The sequence below is a fragment of the Astatotilapia calliptera genome, chromosome 8 (genome assembly GCF_900246225.1).
Source record: "Astatotilapia calliptera chromosome 8, fAstCal1.2, whole genome shotgun sequence".
Lineage (NCBI taxonomy): Eukaryota > Metazoa > Chordata > Actinopteri > Cichliformes > Cichlidae > Astatotilapia > Astatotilapia calliptera.
The window spans coordinates 9,784,539-9,803,604 of NC_039309.1; the positions used below are offsets into that span (position 1 = coordinate 9,784,539).

General features: G+C 40.5%; 1 protein-coding gene across 4 annotated transcripts; it reads right to left on the bottom strand.

Moving 5' to 3' along the window:
• Nucleotides 1–124: 124 nt before the first annotated feature.
• On the bottom strand, nt 125–15,250 carry fbxo11b (F-box protein 11b). 4 transcript variants are annotated; one of them, XM_026178383.1, is made up of 22 exons: nt 14,886–15,250; nt 13,463–13,623; nt 13,215–13,275; nt 12,890–13,031; nt 12,671–12,800; nt 11,438–11,521; nt 11,188–11,320; nt 8,183–8,289; nt 7,268–7,379; nt 6,293–6,399; nt 6,059–6,196; nt 5,759–5,976; nt 5,487–5,667; nt 5,276–5,398; nt 4,003–4,088; nt 3,410–3,486; nt 3,180–3,323; nt 2,879–2,989; nt 2,698–2,805; nt 2,509–2,617; nt 1,006–1,104; nt 125–846 (listed from the first exon to the last, which is right to left on the bottom strand). In XM_026178383.1, exons 1-22 carry the CDS (start codon nt 14,971–14,973, stop codon nt 717–719), a joined length of 2,649 nt encoding a protein of 882 aa, XP_026034168.1. In that variant the 5' UTR covers nt 14,974–15,250; the 3' UTR covers nt 125–716. The 4 variants fall into 4 exon arrangements, with proteins under 4 accessions (XP_026034168.1, XP_026034167.1, XP_026034166.1 ...); XM_026178382.1 differs by having other exon boundaries at nt 12,890–13,034; XM_026178381.1 differs by having other exon boundaries at nt 13,194–13,275.
• Between the last annotated feature and the right edge of the window lie 3,816 nt (nt 15,251–19,066).

The window sequence follows — 19,066 nt, forward strand, 5'->3', positions numbered from 1 at the left end:
TTTTGCTCAAAAATACAAAACTACATGAGAAAGCATTGAAATAAAATCCACTGATCTGAACATATATTAAAAAAAACAAAAACAAAACAAAAAACAGAAAAAAAGAAAAGCTTAAGTGCTCCATCACACGCGCGCACACACCATCTTGCTTTTACCCACACACACGCACACACAACAGAGCAACATCCACCCATCCGTTGCCTAGGTACAACTGCCTGGGCAGCCAATAGAGATGGCAGCTACGAGGAAGCAGGAAGTCTTTGACAGCAGTTCTTATGATGACGACGATGGTGATGATGATGATGGTGTTGGTGAAGAGGGGTAGGAGCTGAGGTTAAAGAACTGTGAGATCGTCAATACTCGAACCTCTCTGCATAACTTTTCTCTTCCTCCCGCGTTTGTTTATAGACTGCAATAAGAAGCGCTCCAATAAGGAATCTCTTGTGGCCTTTCCGAGTCTTCCCTCAGCTCCACGGCTCCCTCTAGTGAAGTCTGCCTCCACTGCAGGCATACGAGCTGCAGGCAGCAGGAAGCCGCTTCCTCTGCAGCCTCTTTTACCTCGATCCCGTCCGAGAGCGCCGCAATCAGAGTCTCTCTGGGTCCTTATGGCTGCGAGTGGATGCGTGTGTGTAACTGTGTGCGTTTATGTGTGTATGGCCGTGTGTAATGTCATGTGTCTGTACGCTTATGGGAGAAAATAACTCCACCAGAGGCTTTCAGTTATGTTGCAGCGTGTTGGACTCGATGGGCGGCGCCGAGTCATACAGAGTGTCCGTGTCGTGTGTGGGCTCTCCCGCCAGCGTGCACGGGTTGGACAACGTCCCCGCTCCACAGTCACAGAAAAACCTGAAGACAACAGACAAGCAGGGATTTAAGCATAAACCTCAGAGACATTCAGGTACAAGAACTACTCGCTTTGCTTGAAACTGAGATGCATTTTTGTCAATATTTAATAACTGTTATTAAATATTAAAACAGTGAAAAAAGAAAAAACTAAATCCTCACCGATCGTGCCGTATAAACTCTACATCATGTCCTTGGTGGCATTTTTTGATACAGTTAACACAGATGGCATTCCTATCTGTCGTATTACAGGTGTGACATCTGGAGAGACAAAGGGGAAAATCTCAAATCAGATTAATTTTCATAACAGTAAGGTCAAATAAAGTAATCTAAAACCCCTGCACTAATTATTATTATTGTTGTTGTTTAGCGACCTGCTTATTATAAATTTCTAGCTCAACCATTTGATCTTTAAATTCAAGACAATCCTCACAGCTGGAGGATCATTTCTGCCTCAGTTTCACTGTACAATTCAATCTTTGCACCAGGCATAAAAATAAGTCAGTAACAAAATCAGCAAACATCAGTCAAATACAGGAGCACACTTTAAAGAGAAATCTGGGGACTAGAACAGCAGCTCGGGAGGAAGCCGTCTATAGTCAAACTAATCAGCTTTTAATCAACTGCCCAATCATTTCAGCTCTAAATAAAGAAGGCCTATTATACTCATTTATTCTTTGCATGATTTACATGTTCAAAGTAATCCCTCTCTCTGCTTAAAACAAGGCACTTTACAACTTTCTTCTAATTGGCTGTCCCTACCACAGGGCTAGTGTGCTCACAGCTAAATCTCTATGCCTCATATTAATGACACTTTATTTGCATCATAAAGATCCAAGAGTAGAAAAAAATGGAGTAGTTCTTTCTAAAGCCTAAGATTTTGGCTTAGTAGATTACTCGCAAATGTGCCGAGTTAAATTTTGTGCATTTCAGTAACTACAGAAAATGACAAGGTGGGTAGTGAGAGGGTCAATGAAAGGTCTGAGGAGGAATTAAAGGTATCCACACAGGCAAAGACCATCAGCGACCAGAGAGCATGAAATTACAAAGTGCCTTCAAATGGGCATGACAGGATGCCAAACACAGTACTGTCCAAAAGCCTTGAGCCACTCCTTATTTCTTTCCACTGTTATGAAAATGGGTGCAGTGATTTATTAAAGCATTGACAGAGCTAAGAAAGGTGGACAAATGTATTTTTGTGAATAAAATATAATTTAAGAGGTTCTTTGCCAACTTATCTGTTACATTTAGAGAACACTGGCTCATCCCTTTAGCTAAGTGCCCTTTTATGATTGAATGAGTCATAAGTCAGCGTTAAGTGTCTTAGCAAAAAAGACAGTAGATGGACAAGTACACATAAGGTAAACATTAACAGAAAGCTTGGCTACTTGGAAGAAAAATAAATGAGAAGCAGCTCAAAACCTCCGCAGAGTATTACACATTAGAGGGTTGCCCAAGTAACCAGGGTCTGGAATGTCAACTAGCATTCAGCCATCAGCTACAAAGCCATTTTCTTGGAGTCAGTTGTTTTGTGTGTGGATGGTTCTTAAGCCTTAAGTTAAGGATGCATAAGTTGTTGGGTCCCATTATTTGGGCATCCTCATTGTATGGGTTTGTGTATATACATGACAGAAAACATACTGGCGTTTCTCTGACGAGCTTTACCTGTAGAAGTCGTGCATGGGGTAACTGGTATAGCTGGAAATCTTATAGAGACACTGTCCTCTGCTTACCGCCTTCTCAATAGCATCCTGATTATTCAGAATTTTATTATCTGGAGGAGGAAAGGCAGGTTACTGACCAGGTCATGACCCGACTGAGCTACTCTTTAATGCACATATAGCAGCACGTTACCTTTCATGGTGACGTTGACCCCTGAGGCCAGAAAGAGGCCTCCAAAGCGATTGTTGAAAATCTGGTTGCCCTCCAGTGTCGCGGTGGCATGGTTGGTGATTTCAATACCTGGAAATGAGAAATCGGCCATGAGTAAAGGAAGGGTACAAATAAAGAGGATATCTGCGCCCATAAATCTAACCTGCTGCGAAGCCATCAAAAATGCGGTTCTTGCGTAGTACTGGATGACTGTTTGTGCTGATCAACACACCAGCCTGAGCGTTCCTGAAGATGTCGTTTTCTTCCAGCAGACCTAAAGAAGGTTAGATTTCACAATAAGCTAAATATACACACGAGCAAAATAAATAAATAAATGAATCACATAGTAACAGAGGCGATGGTTTGTTCATCAAACATAAATAGCAGCTACATAAGAAAACTGAAAAAAAAAAAAAAAAACATGTCAGAAGCTCCCCATGGCCACCCGCATCATGCTGTGTTACCTCTGCCTCCGTTAAAGATGCAGATGCCTCCATCTCTGCCATCGTGGATCTTATTTCTTCTCAGTGTGGGGTTGCTGTCTGTCTTGATCCACACTCCTGCCATGGCATTATCAAAGATCTCGTTGTCCTCAATGAAGCCCAGACCTGTTGAATTTAACAGCACGATTAGAGTAAAAAGTATTTGCACATTATTTGGCAGACCCAGTGTAATGAATGAGTGACATCCAGACCTGAGTTGTAGACTAAAATCCCTCCATTCTGGCCTCCCCAGATTTTGTTGCGCCTGATCTTTGGGTTGCTCCCCGTCCTTTAAAGATGTAATAATGATTGTAATTCATTTACCATATCAATGCAGTGGAGTGTACGGATATAAACATTAATGCCTAGTTATCCCTCCCTAGTATGAGCTATGTAACTTCCGTTTTAAGTAACAAATTTAACAGTGAGACAGATTTGCTCCCTTTCACCAAAAATGTCTTAACCTGCCAAAATTACACTGGAACCTCCATCTACAATTTCACAAATGTAACAAAAATGTGGTGTTACTGTATATTTGAATGCAAAAGTACTTAGTACTAAGAATACTATGCAACACCCACTGCAGTGAAGTTGAATCTTAATGCCTCAAATACATTTTTCGGCTTCATATAGATATGTTTGGTCAAACATTGCTCCTTTATTGGGAAATGTTGTTATAATGTTGGTCAAAGATAAGTATTAATGAGTATTTCTGCTCCTGATTAGAAAACTTTTCACTCTCAAAGTCAAATAAAAATAATTATTTAAAAAAAAAAAAAAGAAGATAAAAGGGAATATGCTTTACCGTATTTGGACACCAGAGTACATGTGATTGTAGATGTCGTTATCTTCCAACACACCGTGCCCGTTGTCGTAGAAATATACACCAACCTGAAGTAAAAGGATGAAATAAATAAAAAATAAAAAAAAAGAATAGTTACAGGTAAAAATTAACTAGATTATAAATTGGAAACAGGAGCAGAACACATCAAAAAGTGTAGTTTCGGATTACTGGCAACAACACTGCAGTCATTTGAAAACAAAGGTGAAACACAAACACCCTAGAAACTAAGGAGCAGTGGCCTTATCCCGGTAGCTTTAGGGTTAAACTTTACTTTTCTGTAATACGAAGGCAGTTCCCTTCCTAGCAGAGGTCATGTTTGAGATTAGGACTGAAAGAATAAAAACTAAAACTATGCACATCAATTATATTCCATCAAATCCTCCCATGTCATAATGACCGAGCTTTGATACTGATAAAGCTACAGCTTCGTCAGATTTTTCCCTCACTCGTACCTTTATGGTTGGTTCTTTTATAAAATTATCTCCTCTGCTGCCTGTACACCTTTTCATGCCTGTGATTGGTCAGATGGTAACAGTGGCACCCCTTCCATTTAACATGCTTGGGGCTAAATTTGGGAAACTGAGTTGACTTATCTAGCAATAACCACCTCTGTGTGCCCACTTAGCTTGATTGCTGATGTTAGGGTAAGAGAGGGCAATTAAAGAAAAGATATCCTGGGTAAGCTGAACTTGATTCATAGTACAAGGCCTAGAAGTTAATGATAATCACCATCTAGTCTCAGTTTCCATAAATAAGCCCCTTAACAAGAATATTCGTGTTCACACAAAACTCCTAAAAAGAATTTCTTCAAAATATCATCCATCAAATCATTGATAATAAAACAAAGAACAAAAATACGTTGTTTTATCTTCTCCGTTGTGATGCCTTTCTTTGTTTTACATGTTTACAAACAAATTTTTATATTCTCAATTGAGAAGGATAAGGCATCTTTGCTTTGGACGTATACAGATTGGTAGGAAAGCAGAAAATGTCAACGACTTTTCCCTGAACAGTTTAATACAAAAATGAAATGTACAGACTGACAAATACTCAGATGCTGCAAGCTTAAACAAGATCCACTTTAGTTGAGCTTTTACAATGCAGGGTTTTAATATTAAATGCACTGCTAACATTTAAATTAACACGCTTGTTGTTTTACATGCTGATATTGGCTAATATTAAAACAAATAAGCCGAGAGAGAATCAGATTATTAATGTCAGCTCTTGTTTTTACCTGTTTGCCACTGTGAATGCGGTTCTTGCGGAGGACGGGAGTGCTGCCTGTCGTCACCCACACTCCTGCAAGCGTGTTGCTATAGACCTCGTTCTCCTCAATCACCCCTTGGCCTTTCTCATGCTAAAACAAAAACAGGTTGTTACAAACTTGTGGGTGTGGATTTTAAACACTGGGGAAATAATCTCAATCAACCAGATATCACATCTACCACGTAAATGCCTCCATGCTGTCCATCATGGATCTTGTTATGCCGTACAATGGGGCAGCTGTTGGTTCGAATCTGGATCCCTGCTAAGGCGTTACCGTGGATGTCGTTACTTTCTATCAAACCCCGCCCATCTCCAAATATGTACACCCCTCCTTGGTTACCATTGAATATAGCATTTCCCCTGAAATGAATAAATCAAATTCTATTAAACAATCTTGAATTCAACAGATTCAGTATCTTCCACTGCCTTTTTCCCCAGTTTATTATCTTACCGTATCGTTGGGTCACTGTTGGACGTGATCCACACACCGGCAAAATTATTCGCATAGATTTTGTTCTCTATAAACTGGCCCCGCCCCTTCTCGTGGACATAGATGCCTCCTGTTTGGCCGTGGTGGATCTCACAACGGACCACTGTGGGGTTGGCGTAAGCTTTCACCTCAAAGCCTGCTATGCGATTTCTATGGATGTTACAGTTCTCAAAGTAGCCCTGAAAGCCAGAAAAGACAACAAGTGAGTTCATCTGTGATGTTTACACAGAAAAATGTAAGAAAACAATTTACAGTAGTTACCATGCCATGGTCAAAAGTGAACACCCCAACATCTCTTCCGTGATGGATGTGGTTACGTCTAATGATGGGATTACCGTGGTTTTTCACCCAAATTCCTGCTAGCGCATTGTTACTGATTTCATTGTCTTCATAAATGCCCTGTAACAAAAAACAGTACGTGTAAATCAGAAGCATAATCTTGCCAAACATTTGTACGTGTGTGTGTGTATTCATGGAGATTTATTTTCGTTTTACCTGTGCATGGTCTGTAATGTACAGTCCTACATTCTCACAGTCACTGATGTTGCAGTGTTTGATGGTTGGACACGCTCCCTGTCCACTCACACACACAGCTGAACCCACTAAACACAAAAAGAGGGAAAGAGAATTGTGACATGATCTTTAAAGACTGATCAGTTTTATAATCGACTGACAGTAATCAATTCAATTTTATTCATTAGAAATGCAGGAAAAGACTTGATCTTTGGAACTACACAAGTGTTTACAGCACACCAGTGCCCTGATCAGCAATAACACATGCAACTAAAATACAACTATGCAGAACCATTTCATATTGAGTTCATATGCACAACTAGTGTCCATGAACCAGTAAATAGAACAAATGCAATTTTAACCAGGATTTAAATGCTGTAGTATTACTGTTAAATTCATGACTGCTTCTTGCAGTTTGTGCAATAAAAAAAAAGTCTTTGCATTCAATCAACACAGACTGAAGTATCATGTTACTCTCACAAATACAGTAGCTGTAGTGCCTTTGGAAACCCACAAATATTTGCCCCAATAGTCAACTAGAGAAATAGAAGTACAACAGAAACTGGAACCAAGTAAGAAAAACATTTTCACAGATTTCTGAGAAGCCTGATAATTTTACTCTTATATCTCCAAGCCCTCCAATGCTAAATCTAGGCGAACCTGGAGACTGATCAGTTAAGTGAAATAAAAAAAAAAAAAAATTAAGAAAAAAAAATTAGGGATACAGCTGTGATTTCAAATCAAAGAAAACCTTGGCTCAGACCAGAACATACACAAAAACAAAAGGTTCCACAACATCATGTAAAAATAGTTCAGTCCTGCAGCAAACACCACATTTGTGAAGCTGAATATTCACATGCCAACAAGGCACACGCCGAGTCCTGCTTCACAAGGTTGTCCAGGGTCAGGAGTACGCCCCTATAACCTGTAACAAGGAGGTATAATTGCGTGAAATACCTGTACACGTGGAGCGGATAACGCAGTGGTCGATGTTGGGGCTGCAGTTCACCGTGATCTCCAGACAGTGGTGGGCGTTATGGTGCTGCGCTGACTTGTCATCAGGATTAAACTGAGGAGAGAAAAGCAGCAGAATTTAGAACGAGCCACGATTACTGACAACACATTGAGCTTCTGTCCTCCCACAACATCCACACTGGACTCCTCCTACTGGATGCAATTAGTGCAAGTAATACTTGAAGCTCATAACAGGATATTTCAAGGCACCTTAAAACATCCTGTTATGATACAATACTTGCGGTTTTTTTTTTAACGCAGAAAGGACAAAATATGTCTGCCATATTTTTCTCAAGATTTACAATTTCTTGTAGCCAATTTAGCCTTTAATACTAAATCACCAAATACACAAAGATGCTGTGCCTCAAATGACACACTTCCACTATCTCAGGTGCATAAGTCAGGGTTATAGAAACTAGAGAAGTAGAGAGGGCCTCAGGAAATCATATTGCTCTCCCACCTTTAATTAGCAGCTAATCAATGAAAAGACATCAGTCACACACACAAGGCCATAACTTTCCACAATGTAAAGCATTTCTCATGATCTCTTTCCACATTCACCAAGCTGTAGATGACTGTGAGGCCCTCATAATTATCATTACAGGGTCCATGTTGTTTGTTATTAAACCAATGTGATTTTTGCTCAAGTACATGTTCTATTTGAGCCACAGAGACTCCCATGAGTTTCAATTAAGGACGCAATTTTGTCCTTAAGTATGAATGAACAGATCAGAGACTAAGCTGTACTCTCAAACACAGAGACTACATAACCTAACAACAGAGCATTGTGATGGCACTAAAGGACAATCTTTGATACCCAATCACTCTTTAAGTGTAAAAGCTGAGACATACAGTTACCTTGATGGTCATGTATCCCACATACGCATCCTCTGAGCCCTCCATGAAGACGAACGTTGAGTCTCTTGTGTTCTCTATTATCACCTTGTCTGCTACTTTATTAGGCGCTGAGGGGAAAGCATAGAACAATGATTAACACCCTCATTCAGCCAGATCCAGTTCATGCACAGCAATGAAGTCTTTTACAGTTGCAGCATAGATTTTGAAGTTCATTTAAGCAATTACATTTTGTTTTTCTCCCCACAGCCTCAAAAGCAACTCTAACTACTACAAATAGTTGCATTATTTTTAATACTTGGAAGTGAAATCGATGGCTGCCTAAAGTCTGTAAACCAAACGTCACCAAATGTTGAAATATTTTGCCACTCCTTTCCTGCAGCCACCTTTAAATGATAGCACTGTCATTAACAGGTGAACAGGAAAGAAATTAATTAACAGGGAGGGAAGAAAGAAAGACCCCCATGGGGAAATTCCTCTCTGCATTTAACCCATTCACTCGGTGATTGGGTGCCATTGGGCATCCGGGAGCAGTGTGTAGGGATGGTGCCTTGTTCAGGGGTACCTCAGGGTAGCAGTTCAGTGGATTCGAACCACCGACCTTCCGATTATGGGGCCACCACTCTACCTACTGAGCTATCCCTGCCCCCTGAAAAGCATGCTCAGTTGAGCTGAGGTCATGTGACTGACTGACATTTAAAAACATTACATTTCTTTGCTTTACGCTGATCACGGATTCCTTTCACAGTATTGTTGGCTCACCTTATCAGTTTTACAGCACTGAGTGAACAGAAAATACTACTCTGCACACATCAGCATGCATTCTTCTATTTCTGTCAGCAGTAACATAATAAACACCAGTGACCTGGTTCTATAGGAAGTCACACAGATCAGTGCTGTAACATTGCCTTCTTAATGTTTAAAAGAAAAAATGAAATTTGCTTTGGATCATTAGCATTTCCTTTCCTTCTCCATACTTTCTCAAATTTTTGGCAAGTAAATTTTGGTTCAAAGAGTGATTTGATTCAACGACTCTTCCATAGAAACGGAACAAATAAAAAGAAAACAAAGAGATGGGTTAGGGAAGATTGAGTGAAAACATAGCACATATAGGTTCTGAAAATATCTCACTTTTGCTTGAGTTAACGGCTGTACTCCTCTGACTAGCACTCCAAGCAGCCGTATTCACACAGGTAACAAGGCAAAACTTTGCTCTGGCATTTTAGTTGGGAAAACTCCCTTTTAACAAGAAAAAAACCTCCAGCAGAACCAGCTTCAGAGAAGGGCAACCATCTGCTACACTCAGTTGGAGGTTTGAGGATAAGAGAAGAGAAATAAGATGGGACAAAACAGACTGTGATGTGTGTCTTCTGGCTTTATGGATAGACAAGGCTGTGTGTTGTTTGCACAGCAATGAAAATGTATGCTTTGCCTTCTAATATTACTGCATAAGGGTTCTGAGAACCAGGAACTCCATATTTAACTGTAATGTGTGAGAAACACTCCCCATCTATACAACCCCACCCTCCCCAAAAAAGAAACAAAAACCAAAACTCAGATGGATGCGATTCAAATCACTCTATTTCTTTAATAACAATATAATGTTTGAGTATTTGTAGCAAAATATACTGGTCAGTGGTATCTGAGGTCTAACAAGACATGCACGGAGACTCATCCGCTGTCAGAGACCACGACATCATACTTAGCTTTCACTAGCACAGTTTCTTTACTATAATGAATTCTGAAACCTGACAGAGACTGTTGTATTGCTGAGTTCAGCAGTGTAATTCTTATTTCTTTGGAGGTAATTAAAAAACAAATCAAAACAAAAAACCCAACAAGTCAGCAGTTACCAGATAACCAAATGAGTTATTAGCCATCTATATCTTTGCAATTGGACTAATGTACTTTCATCTTTATGTGAGAGCTTTCTAATCTTTGTTTAATGTCACATGGTTTCTTTGTGTTATCACTCAGATGCATCTGGCTATGATGAGTGCACAAGATGCATGTGTTTGTTTTTTTAATTCAGTCTATAGAAATGAAACTGCTAGGAATTGCAGGTTTAAAAACAAAAATAGAAAAAAAAAAGCACCTATAAGGCAAAGTCTGGCACATTTCACATGGTGCATCTGAGTGCTAATGTTAATTGATGTACATTGTTTCTTTTTAACTAAAAACCACCCCTTCTCGTGTTGTACAAACAGTGATGTCACCAGAGCCTGTCGCCATTTATACTGAGCCCTCAGACAAAACCTCCCCATCAGTGCTGGGATACAAGTAGAAGAAGTCCAAATAAAAACCAAAGTGATTGGGGAAGGGTTTTTCTTCAGAAAGTCTCATCCTTTCAAGCTGTTGCAACATCTCTCCCTGTATAATCTGAAAATCTGAGTTTCTGTGCCGATATTGAAATGGCGGAAAAAACTGACATGATAGTACATTCGTGTCTTCGACTGGCCAGCTAAGCCCAGATACAAAAATAGAAAGATAACCCGACCAGCCGAAACAACACCAAAGAGTGGCTCGCACCAGTGGATGTAATGTCACTTTTGGTGTGAGATGCTGTTTCAGAGGGTGACAGCAGTGGGTATAATGAGCTCTGTAGTCTTCTTTCTCCCCCTCACAGCAGCCTAATGATGGCTTGCTTTACTTTTACTGACACCACTTTGAAATGCACACTGCTACAAAAATGCATCAAGCAACATAATAAAAAAAAAAAGAAACAGGCTAAATCTTCCCACAAAAGTATCACTCAAATCAGTCCATTGTCTAATTTTTTTTTCAGGAAGCGAAAAAAAAAAAATTAGGTACTGTGTAAAAATGAAAAATGTTGTAAATCCTAAGTGCTTCTTTCACCCTTTGCCTCCTCTTGCAAATGAAAAATTACACAAGCAATGTAGACAATGTACACAACTGAAGTGTATCTTCTGCAGAGAGATGCTGAGTGCATGCAGCAGAGGCATCAAGATAATGTTTTAACTATCTTTCAGTGAAGGCAACTTGCTCACCTGCACCAATCATGGTGATCGGGGATTCGATGTAAATCCACTCATCGGTATAGATTCCAGAGTGAACAAAGATGAGACCATCGAAATGGGCCTCTTGTACCCCACCCAGTGCATCCTCAATGGTGTCATAATACTGCAGGAGAAAGACAAAGAATTCATTCATTCCAGGTCAGTTTGGAACCTAACCTTAAATTAGCTGTGCAACTCAGAAATATTTGTGCTGTACACTCCATCTACAGTTTTAACTTACCAGCATATTCTCTCTGCCTTTGTATCTGCCAGGGTTACTGTAGAAATGTTCAGCAAAGCCTGGTTTTACATGTGCGCCTTTGTACTGTAGCACAGAATAAGAACAAGGTCAGTACATATTGCTCTTGATCCTTGGACCTCAACATCAAACGGCAGAGCAAAAAATCATAAATTTTCTAGGTGTCAAACAATAATGGCGCTACTCAGTGTTTTCCTGACCTCTTTGGTTAGCAATCCTTGTTTAATTGTAAGAGGCATAATCATTTTATTAATAACGAGGAAAAGTGAGAGGGGATGTTTTTTTTCCTCCTTCTTGATCCCTGTTCTGTAAATCATCATGTATTAAAATTAACCTGAACACCCCATGCAACCAAAAAACCAACCACAAGAGAATGACAACATAGGCAGTGTCAAAACAAAGAGTTACTTGCAATAGATGCAACAACAAGATACTGCAGTGGTTAATGTTATAACAAGCAGCTCACTCCAAGGACTAAGACATCTGCAAAAACCTTAGCAACTATAAAAAGCAAAATAATTAAAGTCAATGTGACTTGAAAACCAAATCATACATTTGACAGGCATTTCTTCCAACAGGTAAGAATTCACTGCACAGAAGTTCTGACAGGCCGTGTATAAGCAGCGAAAAAGCTATCCGTCATTGAGTTTGACCAGTTTCCTGTTGATAAAAGGCACTAGGCAACCACTTCTCTGAAATTCTGACACTCCAGCTTGTTTCCAGAAAGTAATGACACCAGATTAAAACCTTTAACTACTCAATTTTACTTGACTTTAAAAGTAAAGACACTGCACAAAAGGCATTCAGTAGTCACAGGGCAGAGGTACATATGACAAAAATCTGATTAATTACCTTTGACCCATTTCTGTGCTTGCAAGGAACATTCGTCACAGGCTCATTATTGTTATGAGTCAAATGATATTTACGCTTCTATAGCTCCATATAAAAATGATAAAACTTCTAAAATTCAGAGATATTGATTCGATTCTTAAATTCGTTTTGCTGTGTGTGCAACATAAAGCTGCACTATTCCCACAGAGTGACACTTTTTTTTTTTTTTTTAAACTACACAAGTAGCAAAATTGTACTGCAAACCCATACACAATGTTCAAAACTCTACAGTGTTTACTTTGATGTGTAGAAAGAAAAACAAAGAAGGACAACATTCACTACTAATACTACTACTGATCACAGTGATGATGATGAATAACTCACCAGCTGCTGGAAGCTCTCCTTCCAGGGGTTTGGGTGTTCATGCTCTTCTGGGCTAACTTGATAGAACCTGCCTGGCTCAGGATGCATCATTGGACGTGTGTACTCAAACACCTCCATGTACAGGCGCTTCCTAGATAATTAAACACCACATTCAAAACATACCTTGGATGTCTCTTTGTTTAATGACTACAATATGCAAAATGGGAACAATGCACTGACCATAAGATTGGATCGTTTGCTAGCTGGCTGAATCGTTTGCAGACACAAGCTGCCTGACAAAGGTCCTGTTCCAGTAAGTAGGAGAAAATCTTCAAAACGACCTCATCTGGAAGCTTCTGCTGCAGATATTGCTCTGCTGGTGCTGCTAAAAATATACAGAAAACACACACACACACACACACAATCAAAAGGTAAGATTTATGAGAATCACTTCACTACAAGAACATTAAGTCATGCTATTTAATAGATTGGGGGAAAAAAATGAATCACTGTCCTTGCCCAGCTGCAGACATTTAACACACACCTGGCAGGTCGTGGCTCTTACCGGACACACGTGCCCGCTTGGCTCGATGGCCAAAGACCTCTGTTGATGAAGTTGAAGCTCCCTGTAAAAGGTGATGAGTAGGATATAAACTTCAATGCCAAGAAAGTACTGAGCAATCAACGGGAAATTTACTGCTGTGTCACAAAGTTATTGCTCCTTTAGTGGAGGACAACTAATCAGCCATTCTCTCCCACTCACAGTCATACACAACATTGCAGTAAATTACTCAAAAAGTGCTTCTGTCTAACCTCCATTGGGCCCTTGCTAGGGCAGGCTGAGGCGGTGGCGGCAGCGGCGGTTCTCTTGGGAAGCAGGGTCTTGCGTCGAAGCTGGTAGGGACTGTTCTGGGCACCTGGACCGGACTCCTCAATAGCCATTTCAGCTGCAGCTGCTGCAGGCGCCTCCTCATCTAAGTAGAAAAGCAGAAACATATTCTACATATACACACCACTTTCAAGAAAGGCACCTCTGTGAACAAATCTGGTTTATAAAGCAGGGTGAGTCATGTATTTAAAAAAAAAAAAAAAACTACCTTAAAAAAAAAAGATAAAAATCAACATTTTCTTATGAAGTCTCATCTTTTTCTTTTTTTAAAACCAATTTTTCACACCTATAATGTTTCCAGAAATGGCAACACTTTTATTATCCAGATCATTATCGACACAGTGGTGCACATTTAAATCCCATACTGTATGCCAACTGCGCAGGCTAACAGCCTGGGTAATAGCTGGCAAGGCAGACAAAGGTTGGTGATTGATAATGACAGATGCACCCGCTGCAGCCACATTACCAGTCTTATATGTTTAGTTATTCCCAACAGATATCAGTCGGCGTGCATTTGTCTGTAAGGCGGTCCTGTGTGTGCAGAATCAGACACATCTTTTATGGTGCTGTCAAATTAAGGGCCGCCTATGATGTCGATCAGACGTGCGGCTAATGGCTAAAAACTGAACTGCGTAGCTGGTAAATCCGCCGTGTAAACAAATCATACCACGGCTAGCAGTCACCGAGAGTAAGGAAGAGGGATAGTGCTAAAATCTGCTGCCTGCATTAGCTTCAAACTGCAGCGCAACGAGCACAAAATGGACTCGGTGAATTTATCCAATTTCCACCGTATCATCTATCACAGCTGATCTGTGTGGCCTCTTCAAGCTGCAGGGGAGGGGAGGGGGGCAGCTAGTTAGCTTTGCCCTCATTCGCTGCTAATGTTTTTGTTAACGTTACACCCCAAAAATGGCAGTCCAAAGACGCCGCAGATTTACACCCTCAGAAACTGTAGTGACAGCTGGGAATGCACCGCTCGAGCAGACGCGGAGATTGTGGTGTGAGCGACTGGAGTCGATCCCTTTGCCTCCCGCTGAGGTTACCTGAATCTGAGCTATTAATGTTGTAGCTACATACGCATTACGTTAAGCGAAGACAACCCCCCCCCCCAACCACCATCTAACCTGGTGAGCTAGCTAGCGACGTTAGCTAGCCCCAATCACTCAAGCCAAACAAAGCGAGGCCTGGCCTGAGCCATAGAACGAGAAGCCTCGGTGTTTCCTGCCGAATCCGACGCCTGTAGGAGCGCTAAACGTACCATTAGCTAAAAGGGAGGGGTTATGTAAAGGCTGTTACGCCTGACATTACTTCGTGTGAAACCTTTAGCTTGACCGTGGAGTAGCGTACCTCTGTCCCCGTTGTTCCGCTCGGGCTGCACCGGGCGCGGCCTCGACACTCGCCTGGGTCTCCTGTTGGTGGCTCTGACGGAGTTCATCTGGGGAGTTGGTTGTTGGAAAAAATACACTGCTATCCTCGACCTCCCGCTACCAAATTTAGCCCGCAACCCAAACAGCCACCCGGACAGCAGTTATTCCCGGTTACACCCAAACAATTGCGATCAAAAACCCGCTACTATTTGGGGTGTAATCGCGTTTTTTTTCCCTTCCTCCGTCGGTGTCACAGCTCCCCCCGTTTCACCGCTCGGTGCCAGCTCCGTCTCAGTCTGTAGCAGGAGGAGCCATTAACCCACACGGGAAACAATCGCGAGAAAAAAAAGAACACAAGGTCCGATGGACCAATAATATTTACCATCTCATAATCTCACCCTGCAGCGACCAATCAGAAGCGCCATATCAAACGACTTGCCAAAACCTTTCTGTTGGGGTTCGGAGTCGGTCAAGCGGCGATTTGATCATTGCAGGACACATCAAGGGGCTGTACAAGCGTCACGTAAGTGTATTTTACGGGTTAATTGTAAACCAAACACACAAAACTGGACTTAACTGCAAAAAGAAAAGCTATTAAAAAGGAATTTGTGTAAAAATAACTGATATGGGCTGATGTTCTGGTGGAAAATATGAGTCAGTTGAGAGATGTGTTTGTATTTAAATGGTAATTATGTTCAATTAGGAATTTTTCTAAATAAAAGTCGAACTTTTGGAATTCAATATTTTTTTGATTTCACCACACACACAAAAAAACATTTGTAAATTAGCTTTTTGGAAAAATTGGTTATTAATTAAAAGTTTTAAACCAATGCGCAGTTAGTTTTATTTATTTATTTATTTATTTATTTATTGTTGCATTTCTTTGGTGTAAATTGAAAGGCAGACTGATTGACTACACTTTTTTCTTTTGCATCCATAAATTCAAGTACAATTACAGTCACTTTACATTGCAGCCACATTTCTAAGCCCACTGGAATTGAGTGAATGGACACTGACAAAATTACAGATTTTGATTGGAATACAACTTTAACGCTTTAACTTGTATATTTATTATGCACGACGACCACCAGAGGGCATTGTTTATCTGCCAACGATTAGTCTTGAACTTGAAGGCTTTATACCGAGGGTGTTTTGTTATACCGTCTCCAGTGCTGTCTAGAGAAGATGTCAGAGAGCATAACGGCATGTCTTTCGGTATTGCAACACTCACTTTTTTTTAGTGCACATAAATTTGAGTGCAAATGCATTAAAATTATTTATCTTTTACTTACTAAAAATTATATGATATGATATAAAAATGAAGAAGACATACAGTGTATGTAGGGGACAGGTAACTGTCTGATGAGCATTAATCTTCATGCAGGACTTGATATAATCTTTTATGAAAATTATGTAGAAATAAAAAGTTATTTAAAAAAAAAAGCAAATTAGGAAATAATGATTGATTATTTATTTTTGTCGTAAGACAACATCGAGCAAAATTTGTAGGATCTATTGAGACTGGTGATTTTATTTGGACTTTTGTGCACACAGATGGAGGTAAACTCACCAGAAATCTAGCCCCAGTAGCATCACCTGGTGGTGAAAGTGTATAATTGCACCCTAACTTTGAATGTTGGCATGTAGGAGGCAGTGTATCCATATCAATGAGATGGTCTTGGATTCCTTCTTGCAGCTGCAGCCTTGAGAGTGTGGGTTGCTACTGTGTGTGTGTGTGTGTGTGTGTGTGTAGTGCGTGCGCGCACAGCTTATCTAGCTGCTATATCCATCCCCCCGTAATAAGCAGAAAGAGCAGCTGCGTACCTCTCCTCCTACGCCCACCCACCCACTTTGCTGCACAGAGCAGAGGTTGGGAGGGTCACTTTGTCCTTGAAAGCTTTGGATGCTCTGAAGGACAGCATTGCTAGATAAAGACAGCTCAATTATTGCACGCATATGTGTGTGTGTCTGAGAGAGAGCTTTTCTGTTTGTCACGCCTCTTCGAACGCTCACATTCATCATACAAATTCTATTCCAGCAGAGAGGATATAATAAAACACTTTATAAAATAGTGTAAAAAACAGCACATTGAAATATTCTTCAGAAAAACAGATTCAAAAGTGACACTTAATGGGATGTTTGTTTGAAAACGTAAACACAATTACATTTCAAAGATAATTACAGGTCTGTGGCTTACAAAATAGACAGAGTTGGTGGCAAATTGTAGACATTGAGAGGTTCAGTAGACTGGGTGTATGAGGAGATTGTTAATCAGCAGGGCCCTGCAGTGTTCTTCTTAATGAATATCATTCAATCACAGCACTGAATGTTGAATGAATATGTTTTTTTGCAGTGTGCATATGCTGAAATCTCAAGCATCCAACCTGCTTAAAAACCATTCTGGAGCATTTTAGTTTGTTAGATTATCTCGGGATGCCAGACGGATGGTGTTTGTTACATAGTAGATGAAGTCATTAGTTTTCTCCCCCCTCCATTCTTTTCTTCTTTTACTGCCACCCATCTGGCACGTCACTTGAGTTAAAAGGAACCCATGGGTGTCTAGAAGAGCTGTTTGACCCAGATTTAGTCCAACTACATTCACTAACTACTTTATTAGGTACATTTTGCTAGGTTGAACACCCCTTTGTCTTCACACTGTCTTAATTTTTAAAAGAAATTCAACTGGAATTGAGTGGAGGAAACATTCCTCAGATATTGTGGTTCATATTGATGTGATAGAATCACACAGGTGCTGCAAGTTTATCAGCTGCACATCTGTGATGATCAGTGTTGGGACTAACGCGTTATTAAGTAACGCGTTACAGTAACTACGTTATTATTGTGGTAACGAGCACGGTAACTAGTTATTATGCCAAAACCGGGAACGCGTTACTTGTTACTGGGATTTAGATAGGCTCGTTATTCATTACTTCGTGTGGTGGCTATCGCGGAGCTTCCACAGATTCAATAACATTAGCAAGTGGATGAAGAAAGCCAGCAAGTGGATGAAGAAAAAGGGAGGCAGGAGGAGAGACCCGAAGCGGCCGCTGGTCCGAGAGTGTCAGGTGAACTGAACTTCAGGTAAGAAGTTATAACCTGCAGTCCATCTGGGTCAGATATGAACCAAGTTTAGGTGGAGTTTATTTTCGTTATGCTGACTTTTTCGTACTGCGTGCTAGCTAGCATGACGGAGTTTCTATACAGCTGGGTGGGTGCTATGAAGTTAATGATGTTGAACTTTATTTTGTTCATAAGGTTAATTATTAGAGTTGCCAACCGTCCCGTAAAAAACGGAATCATCTCGTATTCAGAGAAAATATTACGCGTTTCGTATTGAGGTGAAAAGGAACAGTTTCTCCCAGACTTCAGCTACAATGAAAAAGACACAAAGCTGGAGTTATTCTGTGTTTACGCCGCACAGCTGCCTCTTCTTCTCTCATCCTCTCACCCTCCCTCTCCTGTTTCTACTTCAATGAAACTGATCAGTGATCAGCTGATCGGCTTTTCTCTCTTGTTTGTTTATCGCCCACTTTGCGCCAGAAAGAGGAAACCAGCAGATGTCGCGGTAAACAACAGCAGCACTTTTAAGCTTGATCAGCTGTTGTTAGAATTTATTTAATATTAATTTCTAGTATCAGCTGATGTTGGCTGGAGCCACAGCTGTAAACCTGCTGGTTATGATATTGGTTTGGTTATGTGATGAGAGGGAAACATGAAGATGAGACCAGGAGATGTCCTTACTGAATCATCAGAGCTGAACAGGTGATGGAGAAACAGGTTTACCTTTTAGTTAACATGAATGAGTTGAAGGGAAGTTATGAACTGTTTCTGAGAGACTAATAACACCAGGATCCTTTTCTAAGCAGCTGACAGCTGGTAACTGTGCAGGGGCGGGTCTAGCAAAGTGTTGCCAGGGGTCCATGTAGGGCATTAAAAGGGAAAGGGGGGCACAAAGAAATACTTTCTTATTCTCATTTAAAATGTCTCACTTTTAAAAAAAATAATTATCTGAGTCTTGCAACAAACAATTGATAGATTGATACATATATACCATCAGAACAGTGTACATCACTGTCACAACAGTGTTTATTTTCATTCAAAGGCTTTATGATTTTTCCTATAATGGTGGGCCGGTCTCTAGTCAAAATGCCCGGGACAATT